The following is a 16597-nucleotide window of genomic DNA, read 5'->3' on the forward strand; positions in this document are numbered from 1 at the left end:
AAGTCAAGGCTTAACTCCACGACTGAAAAATACATTGATTTATCAGCATAACTATCGCAAATCCTTTAATCTATTCACACTTTTTAGGCATGGAATAGTTTTCGTTCTGTTGTCGAGAAGACGTCTCACTCCGTCACATTTTCACAATAGAGAAGAGACAAAGAAACATAAGTAAAAATAACAAGGTCAACATTTTATTTCAAGAGCATATCTTACAAATTGGCTTCTTGTCAAAAACCAAAGAATCCAAATCGCTTCATTTAATAGTTCCAATTGGATTTTCCTTTTTTTTTTCATGATTAAACCACTTGCACGGGTGAGTGCGGGGAAACAATTGGCCATTTTGGTTGTTTTAGAAAAAACAATAAAAAAATAAAAACAACCGGACAGCATGAAAAATATTTAACGGCTTGAGGAAGAATCTTTTTGGAAGGGATTATTGTGGCTCGAAAATAAACAAAAGGACCAAGTCCTAATTAAAAGAGGGCAATCTTCATGGCAGGAAGGCGTTTGAGACAGCGTTCACTTTTTCTTTCTTTTTAAATTATTATTTTTATCAAACAATCCATAGTACAACCCCATCAGTACAAAAAAGGTACATTCAAAGCTTTGGCTATTGATTAAAAAAAACAAAAGAACCCAATTGGACGAGGTGGCAATAACATGGACTACTATTACATTTCATGTTATCATCCGCCAGACTAGACCACTAACGGCGAAGGAAAAAGCAAGAGGACATTTAACAGTATGATTTGATTTTCACTTTACAGGGTAATGGCACACGCTTTTTTTAAAAGGGGGAATTCAACTAAATATACTAATTCAAGTTTTTACACGACAAGCGTGTTCGCGTGCAGGCGGAAAGAGTAAAAATAACCAATGATCAAACCTTAAGGGTGAGGCTTACATTTGTCATCGTCCCGCCCGTTTGTTTAAGATGAATGCTAACGGGCGTGCTAGCATCAACTTGCGGTGGGCGTCTGAAAAAAAAGTCAAAAGATTACAAAGACTTCTACGCATGATTTTGTTTCTTTTTGTTTTGTCACTATTCTAATTGGTCCTGATGGCCAGGAAAAGCCCAAGAACCTGAATGGAGCGCCGCCACGCTAAAAAACTAGACTCTTCCAGCATGACCTAAAGTAGAGGAATAGTCATTTCAAACTAAAAAGAAAAAAAAAAGGTAAATGTTTCTAGTAAGACATGATGATAAAAGACGATTAGTCGGTCGCGGCTCCTCTAACTTACCGGACTACAACGTGGCCTAAAAGAGTAAGACCGCCATGGATTGTTCGTGGAGGAGCCCCCGCCCGGCCGGGTGTCACTCCTGGTCCGCGGCCGTTTGCTCCGTCTCGGCGTCGGCCCAATCTTCCGCCTCGTCGTCGGGGCGCTCCTCCGACGGCTCGGCGGTCTCGGCGTCGGAATGGTTTGAGGGGGTGGCCACCGGACGGTCCTCGGCGCGGACCACGCTCCTGGGCCGGCCCCTTTTACGCGGCGTGCCATCCGGGTTGAGCGTCGGCACCTTGCGGCTGGGCGCCGACGAGGAGGTGGCGGGGCTGCGTAGGTGGGCGCCTCGCTTGGATTGGGTCTTGCGTGGCCGACCGGGCGTGCGGCGAGGCGGCGGCGGGGCTCCCTCGGGGGGTTCCACCAGGGGATACTTCCTGGGCCTCCCCAGGGGCTTCCAGACTTTGGGCTTGCTGGCATCTTTGCGTGAGCCCGACGGGTACTTTCTGGGACGGCCTCTTTTACGCGGGGGTCCGTCGTAGGGGGGCGCCACCGCGTCCGACTTGCGCGGGCGGCCCCTGCCCCGACGGGCCGGCGTCTCTCCGCCGGCGACGGCATGCTTCCGCGACCTCCCTAGGGGCTTCCAGCTTCTTTTCTGGGAGTCCTCCGGGGAGGGCAGGGGGTACTTCCTGGGACGGCCCCTGCCCTGAGGTACTTTCCTGGGTCTGCCCCGCTTGCTGTGCTTGCCGGGCAAGCGTATGACCAGCCTGGAGGGCGCCACCGCCTTTCTGCGGGGGCGACCCGCCTGGAAGTGCGGCAAAGACACGGCGGGCTTCCTGTTGACCGAACCCTTGGGCCGCCCCCAGCCTCTCTTGGGGCCGTCGGCGGAGGGGGGCGGGCGACGCTCGGCGCTGCTCTTCCTGGGTCTTCCTCGGCCGCGCGGCGTGGCCACGGAAGAGCGGTCGCCGTCCGTGCGCGGCGCCTTTCTGGAGGAGCCGTCGCTGTCGTCCTCGCTCTTGGCCCTCTCCGCCTTGCGCTTGCCGGATCCTTTGGGCCGCCCCCGCCGGTTTCGGGGTGCATCGGAAGCGTTGTCGGACTGGTCTTTGGTGCCGGAACCCTTGGGCCGTCCCCGCTTTTTGGGTGTGTAGTCTTCGTTCTCAAAGCCGCCCAGAGTGGGGTCGCTGTTGGAGATGCCCGAGACCAGCTCCATCAGGTTGACGTCGGAGGAGCCAAACTGCGCTTTCTTGGAACCGGGGCTGGGCGACCTGAGAAGAAGAAAAATATATTTATAATATATTTAAAGACAATAATGCAAGACTATATATATATAAAGAGAAATTTAAGGGTACAGCTTTTTCGTTTTTCAAGGTAAAAAAATGGGCATTAAAATGGCTGGGTCTTACTTGGAACCTTTGGGTCTTCCTCTGCCCCTTTTGGCCACAACGGTCTCCGATTGATCCTCACTTGACTCCTGTTGGCTCGACAAGTTCCTATGCTCTTCCTCTAGCCCCTTTGGCTTGTCTTCCATGTCGTTTGTGGGAGAGCTCCACCTGGAAAAAAAGTCAAAAGTGATGCTATTTGGCATTGAAATAAGACCATGCCAGCTGGACTGGGTGGCTGGCTTTAAGACAGAACATTAGTCTAGACACAAAAGAGACGTCTATTATACCAATCTGGTCTGACCTGTAAAACCTTAAATTACCATGTTTAGAACTTTTATCGAATACCAAATCGGGGTTTGCAAGAGAAATTAAAAGTCCAAGATTTTTTTCATATCTGATACATACAATGCTCAGAAGTGGCACCGCTGAAAAGTTCTGCCACCTCGAGGCCATTTTGCGCAATGCAAGAAATACTTTGGACTCACTTTTCTGCTTTTACTTTTTTTTATTACAAATGTAAAATATAAAATACAGGTATATACTATTAAGAATAATAATAGGACAATTTAAACGAACTTGAATCAAATTTTAAATTATTACAAGTTACAAATATTTTTTCAAGTATAGTACCCACCCCTTATTTAAAAATTTGAGTGAATAGCTTGCACTATTCTTTATGCTCTGCGTTTCATTGTTAAGTAGTCTGCACATCACTAATGATATAAATATTAATAGGAGAAATATTAAATGTAACAACAATTACGAATTAATATTTCACACTGCGCTTCATTAAAATTAGTTTGGACTTTCCTATTTTATTAGCCATGTTTGTCGGGAAAACACAACAATAGCTGTCTCAATAAAATGAGCGTGTCGAGAGATACGTAAAACAAACCGATAAATCTTTGCTACGTGGCAAAAAAATGCAGAATTATACGCTGGGTGTTTTTTTAAAATTGACCTTGTTGATGGTGGTCGGGTGTATTTACCAGGGCTCCGGCTAATTTCTGGACAAGACTCTTAAAATGGCGGGAAGGCGTAGCGACATTCAAGTCTTTCCCCAAACTCCCAAATTATCATTCCGTCCAAACAATAACACCGCGCGCCATTGAAAACGTCTTTTCACCACACGCTCGCAATATTAAACGCACTAAATGAAAAAAATCAGCCGATTGTGCAAAATTTTACAATGCCAAAGGCGAGCTATTGCGTCCCGCATTTCATAGTTAACAAACAGTATGCTTTTATGGAACGTGTTGTATTCCAGGCCATAGCCGGGTTCAAATAGGACCGCGTAGCGGAGGCAAGCGCTCCGGTGGCTAAATGTTCTACTTAATATTGTCGCACGAAACCAAACGCCGGTTCTCTTACCTTTAAAATGTAATAAAGGTGATTTTGTATTGTTTAAGCTCAAAATCTTGCACAAAAAATGGAGCGGTGTGGGCTTCCCAAAAATGCGCCAAATATCGCTGTGACGGCTGTGATAAATTTTCGGTGACTTCCGGTGGTCCGTCCATTGAAACGACCGGGATAGGAACGAAAAAATACAAAACAAAAGCCTAACTTTGTTTCCTGCAGCCGTTGAATTAAAAAGAAAAACAAAAAATACATTATATATTACATTAGGAGCCCCCAAGTATATAACATCTCATTATATTATTCTTAAAATCTTACCATAATAACATTACTTAGAGAATAATTAAAATTGCAACGACACGTTAAAACAAGCATGGCTATAAAACGAAGGCAATGACGGCAATGTTTTTGTCCTCTATATTTGAATAAATTGCATGTTAAACCTTCCGAATCTGCAAAGAAACTACATTTGTAAATTTATTGGTCCGACTAGAATTATATTCAATGTTAAAAGACTACAGTCCTGTAGAAAGACACACAATTACAAAGTATACAAGAGTGGATACTGTTATCAATGTGTAAATAATATTTATATATTGTATCTTAATTTTTGTCTAGTTAAAATTTTATCGCATTTGAATAAATAGATATTGCATATTATAATATATTCAGAGTGGGGGAAATTGTTTAAATGAATTTGGGTTTGTCATAAATTAAGTATAAAGTAGTTATGTTTATGTACATTGCTGGATATCCAAATAAAACTAGAACTTACTTTTGTCATAAAGTAGTTTTAAAAAAAAAATAAGCTAAAAAAATAAGACATTGAGCACATCAGAAATACAGCATCTTACCTCGGGGCACATCTGAAATGAAGAAAACAAATCAACAACTTTCTAACAGCTTGAATAATATTTCATAAGGAATAACTGTCATTGATGCCTAATTGATTCCTGTTTTGTCCCCCAGTTGAATAACGGTTTTCAAAGGTCAATTGGTCCTGTCCTCCCTGTCTATCGGTCATGTGACAATGAGATTATTGATGACAAAAACGGAACATTTGACAAAGAAGGTGGCATTCTAAAGTAACTATAGTCCCACCCATAACCTACAGACGCAAAGTGAACACAAACCATGCTGTGACTGGGCTCAATCAACAGGCCAGAGACGTTTTTGGGGAGGGAGGGCGCTTGACTTTATTTGGAGAGGGCCTTGAAAATCAAGTACAAATCAAAAGCATATCAGCCTGAAATATGAAAACAGATCACAACGTTCATCGGAATTTCGCCCCGGCTGAAACGAGTCGGCTAGCTAAAGCTTGGTCACGACGGTGAGAGCCACTTGACAAATTATGGTGGAAAAAGTACGAGCGTGGGCCTGCTTGACGGACGGCGTTTTTTTTTTGCTTGTTTTGAACGCATCATTTTTTGCGTGCGTCTCTGTTCCCAAGGACCTCACCTGTGAGCGTGGACATCATCACAGGTTAAGGGTCTCAGGGACAAGGAAGCACACGGAGAAGAGGAGGAGTCGGACGGCGTTGGGGCCGAGGAAAAAAATGGAAATGGCAAATGGGTCCGAGGAAGGAAAAGTCGCCGCCGCAGTCCGCCATTTTGCCTCGCCAACTGCAACAAACCAGAGACAAGTTAGGACCGCGCCGTTGGGAACGTACGTGACGGCGGTGCGGTCGGGCGGGCACTGGACTCAGCCATCCCTCCGCCGCCATCGCCGCCGCCGCCATTAACTCCATCATTCCTTCTTTGTCTCTCCCTGCCTGGCCCACTTTTACGAGCCCGAGCGGCGCTTACTCGCCGCAACTTGACGCGCGTCCAAAATATTCCCAATATGGGCAAAAAACAAAGGGAACGGAAACGGACGGTGAAGCGGTCGGCTAACGCTCGGAGGGAGAAAAAACAAATAATCCAGATTGTCATTTTTTTTGTCTTCCGCCTTCTCTGATACGCCGCCGCCGCATCCTCCCTCCCACCGCCATCCATCTACGAGCGTGTCCGTCACCTACCGTACGCGCGCACGGACGGTGAGATACTTATGCAAGCGAGCGCGCAGCATCCCCATCTAGTGCTCTTTCTTCTCCGCCTCCCTCTGCTCCTCCGTCTCAGCCCTTCCTCTCATTTGAACCCCCCCCCCTCCGCTCTCCTCTCTCTTTCTCCGCGGTAACCGCTTCCCCCTTTTTTTCCTTTTTTTTTTTGCAGGCGTGTGACGTTGTGTCTGGCCCCGTCCGTCTTGCAGTCTGCCGCCGCCGTGCCTTGACACAAAAGACGCTCGCTCAGGTGTCTGCCGTTATTATTACGTTGCACGGCGGCGGGGTGACGCCAGCCTATGGGGTAACGTTTACTATTCGGCGTCTGGAAATGAGGGGATTTTGTGACGTGCGGTTTTAAAGGCATTGGCTCAATCAAAACGGTGATGGGGCGTGTCGGCCAGGTGATTCCATCTTTATTGGATCTTTTTATTGTTTTCAATTTATAATATATATATATATATATATATATATATATATATAATATATATTCTCCAGCCCATCACTTCAATGGCTGGTTGAATCATTTTTACATGTCGCTTTAACATCAACATTTCTTTTCATTCCGTCTCCTTTTTAAAAGTGGCGCGACCTTGCCTGGGCTTTGAACGCAACGTGGTGTTGTCGACTTGAATAAATGCAAAAAAAAAACTATATTGTGCTACAGCATTCGCCTTTTTAAAAAAATAGTAATAAATCGTCCCAACCTTACTAGATTTCATAGTGATACGTTTTGGGTGCGTCCATTTTGGGAGGAAAAAAGGCCGCAGCTAAAGTCCCGTATTTGTCAATTCCTGACAAAGCCGTGAAAGTGAACTAAGATGGAGTCAATGAGTTGTGATGGTGCATTTTGCGAGCTGCTCTCTTCCTTTACGCGTCTACACGAGCACGTGCGTGTGTGTGCTTGTGTGTGTGTGTGTCGAGAGTGAGCGGCGCCCTGCACATATTGCTGATATATGCTCTTTTTTCTTCTCCCCTCTCTTGCCTCTCTCCACTCCTCGCCACAACGCAATGCGGATACTGAGCGTCTGAGCCACTCGCCAGACACGGTGTGGGGGGGACACAGACAGGGTAGACGGGGTGGGGGACGGACAGAGGGGTGGCTGGGTGGGTATTGCAACTTGGCGTCTGAGGGCGAAACCGGGCGAGGCCAGTTCATCTCATATACACACATACGTGGCTTTTCAGTACATAGTACGGACGGACCACCTGAAAAATGTATATAAAGAAGCATCTTGGCCACTTGGAGGCAGTACTGGCATTATTAAACTTGTAGAAGAAAGATTTTTTGGATCATTTTTGGAACAATATTGAAGTGTCATTTTCCTAGTAGCGGACCTTAGACAGGAGGATGGAAAGTTGCTTTTTAAATACTACCCATAGCCGGTTTAGTGGCTTTTGGTCGACGGGTCATTACGGCCTTAGTGGGCAGACGTCGGAGAGCGAAAATGGCAACAAAAAAGAAAAGTCGGAGCCTTCCTTTCTTCTTCTTCATACTCACCCGAAAGAAAGCGTGGGGGCGAGGAGACTTGGCCACAGCGCAGGGAAAGCTAGAAGGTTGTACCGTTATCTCCAGGCTGCTTATGACACCAAACAATACAACCAACTACCTCACGCTGCAGTGCGCCTCTTTCCTTCCTTTACTCCTTGAGAGCGGCTCGTCCTTTTTAAAAATATATATTTTTACGACTATTTACACGAAAACGACGACTATGGCTATCGCAAAACTGGGTGGATTTGTCTCCCCCCTGTGGCCATTCGTGGAATGACCTCCCTCCTACCTCCTCCCAACAACCCAAGGTGAGGCGAGGCGGAGAGTGTGGGAACAAGACAAAGGCGAGCGAGCACTTAACCTGCAGCCGCTCACCGTAGGCGTCTGCCTGACCTACTTCCTTCCACTAAAGGGGAGGCGGAGTGGGAATCTTCCACGTCGGCGGCACGACTGGTTTGCTATCTTACTACGGGTGGACTTTTGATTTCCTGTTGCCTGTTGCAGTAAAACGTCGTTCCAATGTAGAAAGTTTGCAATGAATGTTGACATTTTTTTAAAATAATTATACTCACTATTCATTTCTATGTGATTTGAGGCTCACAAAAGAAGAACGGGTGACAATGATGATCTAAAAATGGCTTCAACTTGGAAGTTCCTGAGGATGTCAACTAAAAAAGGATGGACGAACCTAGCTGTCTTTTATTTTAGCAATAGACAATTTCATTTAAAAATAGCTGGCGGTGGTATTTACTTGTAATAGTGTTCACATTGTTTTGACAGCCCCCCACCCCCCCCCCCCCCCTTCGCCCAATCGCCATCGCTCCCCATTCGGCCCGAGGACAATGCGGCAAAAGTGTCCGCGTCCCCCCCGACCGACTCCCGCCATTGTGCCGCCGTGATTGCGCCCAAGAAAGTCGGTCCGTCACCGCGAGCGCGCCAGTGCCTGGTGGGCTGGCTTTACTGGCAGCGTTCCAAGAAGGAGCCCGTTCACCTCGCCGCCATTGTGCCCTTGCCGAAAGCGCAACCCCCCCCTCCCCTCTCGGCGACGGCCACTTTCTTTTTTGTCTGGCTTTTTTTCTTCTTCTTCCCCTGGCCGCGACAACCTTTTTTTCCGTCGACTGACTGAATGTCTCCCTCGACCACGCTCCGCTCTCATTCAAAGTCACATCACGCTCGAATGCGGCACGGTGGCGGCGCCGGCGGTGCCCGTGCCAGTGCCTGGCGTGGTGGGCTGGGCCAGCGGGCCAAAAGGGGGCGGGCGGGAAGACCCTGGCGTTGCCGGTGAGAACGGCGGCGTGCCGAAACGCGCAAAGCTTTCGCAAGGCTTGAAAATTCAATTTCCACCTTATTCAGATTGCCATTACATGAAAAATTCTGGTATAAAGCGCCACCACATCCCATAATATGCCGCATTTTGGAGGCCCGTCCAAAAATGTCCTTTTGGGCTACCCGTCTCCCCCCGCTACCTCAGTCGGACGCAATCGAAGGAAAATGTTAAAATGTTACGGCGGGATCATTTTGGAGCGAAACGGCGCTCGGTTATTTACAAAAGGCATAAAAACATTGCCATGGGAACGCAAGCAGGGAGCAAACTCAATGACTTGGCACCGTGCCCCCCGCGGTTGCTAGGGCACAGTTGCTAAGAGCTACAGGGTCGAGTGTATCCAAATATGCCAGCAAATGTGTGTGTGTGTGTGTGTTGGTTTCCCATTTAACCCTTCCATGCCTCAATTTGCATTTAACAACGTGGCAAAGTAGAAAAACAAATGTAGAAAATTCAAGATATAAATAGGGGATTCATTTGTAAATGATATTTTTCTATTCAAAATATGAGTTAAATTAATCTCTAATGACAGGGCATTGGAATTTCTAATCAATACTCCTGATTGACGATGGCTAAGTAACGCTACAATTCAAGTCACCCTCCCCGACTAATGGTAAACTAGCCATCAATTTACGGCATTGTTCAAATTCCAATTCTATCTTTTTAACGCTATCTCTTAGAAATCAATTAATGAAACAATTACCTGGTAAGCGGCGGCCATCTTCTGCGGACTTTCCCATGCTGGCGGGGCGCGTTCCTGCAAGAGACAGAGCACATGATTATAAACATATGGCGACAATAACACAAAACACACAAAACAGCCCGCTCCACAATTAACCACCAAGCCCCGCCTCCACGTACTTAATGAAATGAAAACAGACGATCGGCGACGAGCGCAAAAACGTCACACGGCGTACGAGCGCGAAAGGGATTAACTCGGTGACGGATGATGGCGTAGAGTCTCAGTGGGAGGGGCCAGAAAAGGAGAAATACATGTAGGTAAGAGCCAGATGAGGACAACGCTAATGAATAATGCATTGGTGGGAAAATAGAAGCAACAAAAATAGAAACAAGGCATCCATCCGCGTGGCGTTTTTGTCTGGACGCTTTTCCTTCCACCAAAAATCCAGCCTTTGGAACGGAAAGGGCGTCGACGACGTATTTCATTTGACTGGAGCATGACTTGGCGTTTTCCAAAAGATGTCGGAAGATTGTTTGACGTTTTTCGACACACTTTTATGGAAATGCTACTCCGGGTGACATTATTCGTAATTGGGACTAATAAATGATCAACATAATCTCAGGTCAAGTGTCAGAATTGATATTGGAAAAGGACTTTGAAAATAATGAAATGATACTATATTGGTGGATGAAGAAGAAAGACATGACGGCGTGCGTGGTGGCCACTTCCCGCTGAATGTTGCTCTGCCTTTTGGCAGACAAACGCTTAAATGAGCTTTAAGTGCACTATCGAGCGTACCTGGGAGAAATGACGGCGCGCGGCGGGGAGAAGAGTGGAATTGCCGGGGGTGGCCTTGAAATAGACGCTTTCATCTTTTTATTCTATACAGTCTGGGGAGAGAGCACGTTAAGCGTTATGCGTTAAGCCCACCCGCCTTGGTGGTGGCTTCCTTGGTTTACTGGTCTTGGCTTTCACCAGAGTTATTGTTATTTTTTTACAGGATGTCCAGATGTTGATGTCCGGCATCTCCACAGAAGAACGCTGCAAACTTTTGTTCCGTATTAAAAGGCCGACATTCTTGGCTAAGCAGGCTGGTCGGGTGCCCCACTTAAGATTCCTTGGGGTGCTAAACTAACCTCCATCTCCATCTCAACCTTTGGCTCACATCGTGAAGAAAGGTGACCATTCCGTGGTCACAGAGACGGAACCAGGCGGAAAAGACGCATGCGGCAGAACAAAAAAAAATGAAAAATGGGCCAACAGAAGAAGCACTGCGGCAGCTACAGTCAATCTGGCGCTGTACATTCTAGGCTTCAAAGAAAATAGCAAAATCTCAAGCTACCATGCTAGGCTAAATTATTAAGCGTCTCTAGACAAGGAAGCCAGCTACCTCGGGCGACCGTTTAAACGCGATCACTCCCGGCAGACATTATGCCCAAGTTAAAAAAAATCCAATGTAAAAAGTGCTAACGTCTTTGTGCTTTTCTTCTTGACAGCCAAACATTCGCTCACTGGCTCCCGCCCGCCCCCCCGCCAGCCATCGTCTGTCGGTTTGTCTGGTCCGTCCCCGAGAGCTATCTCCATTCCGCCCATCCCGTCGCCGCCGCTCTATGTTACGGCGGCGGTAATGCGCTTTGGCGTGCGGCGGCCGCGGGCGCTCGTCGGCGCGTCGTCCCACCACGCTGCGCCGGGATGCCGAGACTTTGAAGGCGGGCACGTGATCGCCAAGCGATATTAGTAGTGATATTTACAAATGATATTTATGAATGATATCCCAGTTAGAGTACTAATAATAGCATTCTTGGCTGCTTAAGGAGTGACTCCCGATACGACGCTACTATGTTACGGACTATACGGTACAGAAAATACGGCAAAACGATATTTTCGAGGGAATATCTCGCCCGATGGTGATTGAACGGTACGGAAAATTGAAGAAAATATAACATGGAGGATGTTCTGGAGATTGTATAATGCTGAAGAATACATTGAGCTCTTATCAAGTATGTATGGAGTCGCTACACTTGCACGCATGTGTGTATATCAATCATAAATGAGCAACCAGCACAACATGCGTGCCACCACTCTCCATAAGAGGGCGAGAATGTCGGCCAAAGCCGCTTTCGGGTCATTTTTTTTTTGGATCGTTTGAAGTGAAACGGTGAAATCAACATTTGATGAGATAGCGGAGACAAATTGAGGCCGACAAAAGCTTGCACTTTTGATTGTAAACTGGGGTGTGACAGGTAAGGGGCTCTTCAAAAAAAGAAAGAAAAAGGCCCAAAGAGATTGACACAGAGTAAAAATAGCTCCTCCCATGAATATTTGAGACGGATTGAGCGGCGCGGGACAAACTAGGACAAGGCCGCCGGATTGCGTGACTACAGGACGGACAGATTAACTGGCGGCCAACAGACAAAGAAGCCACGGCCAAGAAGAACAAAAGACGCCGAGAGGAAGGAGAGGCTGCTAGGTGCCGTGACACTTGGGAATTCAGACCGCCCCCCCGGGAAAGGCTAATCGTGACCCTGGCCAGAGGAAAAATGCCACGCTTTGACAGTCAAAAACAGTCTAAGCCACATTGCGGTTATCGATTCCATTAGACGGACGTTAATGTCTTTCGCCGTCAAATCAGGTCAACCAAGGCCTCGTCGCTAAGCATATGGATCCAAAAAGCATTGGTGCTACAAAATGCTTTCATTTTTTAATACAATATGACAATATTTGCATGCGAATAAGGAATGCGCGCACGTGGCTTTGGTAGAGGACGCTTGTAATCAAATAACAAGTGAAAATGGCCGGCGGCTTGGTCCTCGTGCGTTGCGGCCACCGACCGCGGCGGATGTCTGAGCAAATATGTTGGCCGCGCCGAGGCGAGACAACGCGTGCGATTCAACCGTGTGTGAATCAACAGCTTGTGTGCCTGCAAACAATATGTGTTTGTGTGCGGGGGGATTGTGTCAAAACACTTGGCGGAAGAAGGCTTCTATTGTGCGAAGGGGCGCCCGCGCGGGGACACGTAGGAGGGACGGACGTCGGGACGGCCGGCCGGGAGGGCGTGGCTCAAACTCGCGCGTCTGGCCGAGGTTAGGGGGGGGGGGGGCCACGTGCGTGCCCGCCCCGGTGGCGGGCGACGCCGTGACTCAGGAAGGAGTAATTCAATTGTTCCCATGCCGCATTGGCGTTTCCATCGCGCGGCTGACTTCCATTAAGGGCTAACGAGAGCGCAAACTTAACAAAGAAATATTGACAGACAGGGGGGGGGGGGTTCTAGCCATTTTGTCGCTGGTCCAATGGCTTTGATTTGGTACGTACGTATGGCGGCGGGCGAATTAGTGCGGACGCGCGCCGCCTTTGGCACGAGCCACCATGCCCCAGATCGGATGGCGTGATTGAAAATCTGCTCCATTTGAGTGCAGTGCAAAGGCAGCGCCTGGATTTGATTGGTTATTGAGGAAAAATAACAAGGTTGGCGCAAGCTTGGACGTCTGAAAATGAGTCTGAAAACGACGCGAGCAAAAATAGCTTCATTTATGTTCCATCTTTTACAATTTTGCCTCAATCAAACCTGCTGGCATTTCATAAGATAAAAAGTAAAGTACATCAATTCTTACCTAATACAAATGGCTTCTTCAAAGTGGTTGCTTGAAGGCTCAGCCTGAAAAAAAAAATGGAGAAAGGCGTGTTGAATAATAGGGAACGCCGCATCGGCCAATAATGGCCTTTACAATGTAAACATCCCTCAACGTTATAACACAGCGGCAGGGAAAAATATAATCGGATAACAGGTTGTCGTTTGCTCTCGCCTGACACGACAACAGCATTATAGCGCAACTCAACAGAAGGTGATGCTGGGAAAAGAAAAAAAAATGTCTGGCCTTCATCTGCTTTCAATGGCTATACAAAAAGAATACAATGGAGTACATGTACATCTCGAAACTAACTATAGAATGTCACTTTGAATCAAAAGACTGGGGAATTAGGACATTTACGCAAAACTGTTTGTGAAAGGCCGCTTTTGGTTGAAATTTGCTTGCAATCCGACATCCATGGAGCCGTGGTCCATCTTTCGGGGACGCCCGGGAATGTCCAAAATGACCTTAAAATGGCTGCTTTAAAACAAAATGGCTGACTCCATCTATCATTTAGGATTTGGAGGATGGTTTCCTCACAGCATTTGAGTCAGGTTGGCCAAAAAAAGCCTCCAAATATTTATTAGCCCACACCAAAACGTGTTGCCTGAACGCGTCACGTCTGCACCACTTTCCAGTCCGCCGCACACGTGGGAAGTCTTTTGGGGGGGGTGGTGTCGCGCCAAGGGGCCGCTTCCCCTTTAAGGGCCGAGCATTTGCCGGTGGATTGACCCCGTCAGTGAGTTCGTTCCATAAGCAAAGCCGTATAGGTTTCTCCTCCGGAGGCCCCCGGCCAGATCGCCAGCCACCGCCGTTATGTAACATTACATAACGCCGGCTCTGTCTGAGTAATATTTCATGACCTCGCGGGGTTGGAGACGGTCGGAGGAGCTGTGCTGGGAGGCCAAACCCACCCCCCCGGGGAGAGGGGCTCACAGGTGTACCGTCAAAGACGGGATTTGGCACGGCTGCGCAAGTCGGGAACTCTCTCCCAAGCACAGTTAATGGAAAGGTTGAGGTCGACCACGAACAAAAGCCACCCCCCACCCGCCAACCCTTCTCTCATTCGCTCGATCGCAAACGTGGGACGGCGGCGACGGCGGCGCTATCCGGCGGAGGTCAAAGCTTAGAAAACAGGCCGTCCGCGAGCGCCAGCTAATGCTTGGCCGCGGGAGCTAAAGGAGAGAAAGCGGGAGGAAAAAAAGGGAGCAGTCGTCACGGGACAAAAGCGTTTCCGCGGACGTCTTGACGTCAGATCTTGCTTGGGACCGCTTCCGCCTCTCCAAGACCCCCTTTTTGGACCCATGTCCGTCTTACCTTCAAGAGTTACCGCCAGCGAGGGTAGGAAAATCCCAACGCCGCATCACCCCGGAGGAAAAAAAACAGAAAAAGTGGAGAAAAGCATCACGAGTGTACGCCGCAGATACGCTAAAGTGGGCGCCCTCGTCCGGACGGCCAAAAGGGATGTGACGGACGCGGTTAAGTCGGAAGGGAGGAAGGGAGAGAGCTTGAAGGGGGGGGACGACTGAAGCCACAATACTCACAGATGAATCAAACGGTCACCAAAGAAGAAGAAGTCAGGCTCCGATTCTTCCGTGTCACCCTCACTCCCTCCCCATGGTTTCCCGCAAAATTTTCCAGATCCCTCTCTCCGGTCGTCAGTTGCCGCCGGTACTCTTTCTCTTTCTCTCCCGCCTGACCACGAGGCAGGAATTTTTCTCGATCATCAAATGGAACGCGGCGCATCCGAGCTCGCCCTACATCGCCGAGAGAAGGGGGGGTGTCGGGTGAGGAGGGGGGCGGGGGGGTATAGTAAGAAAGCGTGAGTGGAAGGAAGGCGTGAGAAGAAGTGTGTCGGGAGGGGTGAGAGAGCGAGGGAGGGAGGGAGGGAGGAATATCCAGCAGAGAGGGAGGAGGCAAAGGAGGAGGAAGAGGAGGAAGAAGAGGGAATGTGTGATTCTTTTTCCTCTTTTTCACTTCTTCCTTCCAAGCCGGCCGGCGCTACGGCAAAGGCTGGTGGTGGTTGTGAGGGAGGAGAGTTCGGGATAGAAAGAGGCAAAAGAGGGCGATCCCGTTCCTAGCTCGACCCACCGCTGTCTTTTCAGGCCATTTTCTTCACGTGCACTTGAACTCTAATCCTGTCTGCTTCAGCCCCCTCCCCTCACCTCCCACTTTCGCTCTCTCGCCGCGCATCTGCCTGGCTCGCCCTCTCTGGAAATAGTGCGTGCGAGAAGGGGAGAGAAAGAGAGATAGACATAGAGAGAGAGAAGGCGAGGGGGACAAAAAAGGGGAGCGAGACGTTGACTGCAAGGGGGAGGGGAAGAAGCTTAGAGGACCCGTCCGTCCGCGTTTGTGCATTCATCTGACCGTAGACGCTTCCACATGCTACGTGACCGTGCTAGCACGCGACGCGCCAACGACGGGCGCCTCAAAAGGAAAATTTTAATGGACAGGGGGGGGACAAAATTCGATTAGAAAACTCCAAATGTGTAAAAACGTGTGGGACATCCCTGCCATCTACTGGCAAATGTGGGCCACTAAAATTGGGTTAAATTCGAGCACGCATAGGAAATTTTGAGTCTAGCAAAATGCGACGCCCGGTGTGGAAAATGTGAAAAAAATCTTGCCAATTGACTAGCACACTAAAAACAAAGTAATATTTTGAAACTAAATAATGTAAATTTTTTGATAGACAAATAAATTGCTCATTTGCTCTGTGTTATTGTTATTATTGAGTTTTTTCCTCCACTAATGACTATGGAATTACTTTGTTGTAACATCAGTTCAAATTAATTGGACGTTTGCCATTGATAAAGGGAGGCAATGAGAAAGGTATATTTAGAGAATGCTGTTTTCATCACGAATACCAGTTTATTTCTCGCCTGGGAAGCTTTTTATAGTCAGCCCGGTCAAATAAAATATAGGCCACAAATGAGTGCAGGTGGCCCTACAGCGCCCCTACGTGGTAGTCGCCGGCACTGTATCATAAAGGATTGATTCATAATGATCGTTTTCATAAACCCCGGTATTTTCAACAAATGTTAATCGTTAACGCAAAATACATTTCTCGTAGTTTTCGTTGTCCGATTTCACGATTAAAAGGTTAATTGAGGCTAGCAAAAGGCGCTAGCATTACTAGCCACACTTTAGCAATTCCGCGAGACGAGCTAGCTGGCGTTTTCAACAATATACACAATGTACGAAGATTTCAAACTCACCTTCTTCCATTGACTTGTGACATGGTACAGAAATATGAAAATAAAACAATTGGTTAACATAATAAGAAGGTGCGAGATGAGTTGCAGCAGCAAATTCATGTAAAGAGCCGCAGGTGGAAAAACCAAACAACAATCAGATGCGTTCAAAGACAATGCGAAAAGACAACACCTGCCAATCACTTGTGACGAACTAAAAGCGCCGCAACAAAGGATACAAAAGCAACCAAACCTACTTTATGACGACGAAAGCAAACT

At 47.8% G+C, this 16597-nt stretch overlaps 1 protein-coding gene across 4 annotated transcripts; it reads right to left on the reverse strand.

The window, feature by feature from the left end:
• Positions 1-172: 172 nt before the first annotated feature.
• Positions 173-16534, reverse strand: LOC144214469 (uncharacterized). Of its 4 annotated transcripts, none has more exons than XM_077742848.1 (5): positions 16343-16534; positions 13107-13150; positions 9517-9570; positions 2625-2771; positions 173-2486 (listed from the first exon to the last, which is right to left on the reverse strand). In XM_077742848.1, exons 1-5 carry the CDS (start codon positions 16439-16441, stop codon positions 1319-1321), a joined length of 1512 nt encoding a protein of 503 aa, XP_077598974.1. In that variant the 5' UTR covers positions 16442-16534; the 3' UTR covers positions 173-1318. The 4 variants fall into 4 exon arrangements, with proteins under 4 accessions (XP_077598974.1, XP_077598976.1, XP_077598977.1 ...); XM_077742850.1 differs by lacking the exon at positions 16343-16534 and adding an exon at positions 14669-14940; XM_077742851.1 differs by lacking the exon at positions 16343-16534 and adding an exon at positions 14442-14628.
• Positions 16535-16597: the final 63 nt, after the last annotated feature.

Source organism: Stigmatopora nigra, chromosome 21 (genome assembly GCF_051989575.1).
Source record: "Stigmatopora nigra isolate UIUO_SnigA chromosome 21, RoL_Snig_1.1, whole genome shotgun sequence".
Taxonomy (NCBI): Eukaryota; Metazoa; Chordata; class Actinopteri; order Syngnathiformes; family Syngnathidae; genus Stigmatopora; species Stigmatopora nigra.

What these genes read in the sequence shown, in the direction of transcription:
- LOC144214469 (XM_077742848.1), bottom strand. Translation starts at nt 16,441, where the DNA reads ATGAATTTGCTGCTGCAACTCATCTCGCACCTTCTTATTATGTTAACC. An exon ending in TCACAAGTCAATGGAAGAAG is followed by an intron (nt 13,151 to 16,342) that starts GTGAGTTTGAAA and finishes TTTTTTTTTCAG; the next exon opens with GCTGAGCCTTCAAGCAACCA. An exon ending in GGAAGACCCAAAGGTTCCAA is followed by an intron (nt 2,487 to 2,624) that starts GTAAGACCCAGC and finishes TCTTCTTCTCAG; the next exon opens with GTCGCCCAGCCCCGGTTCCA.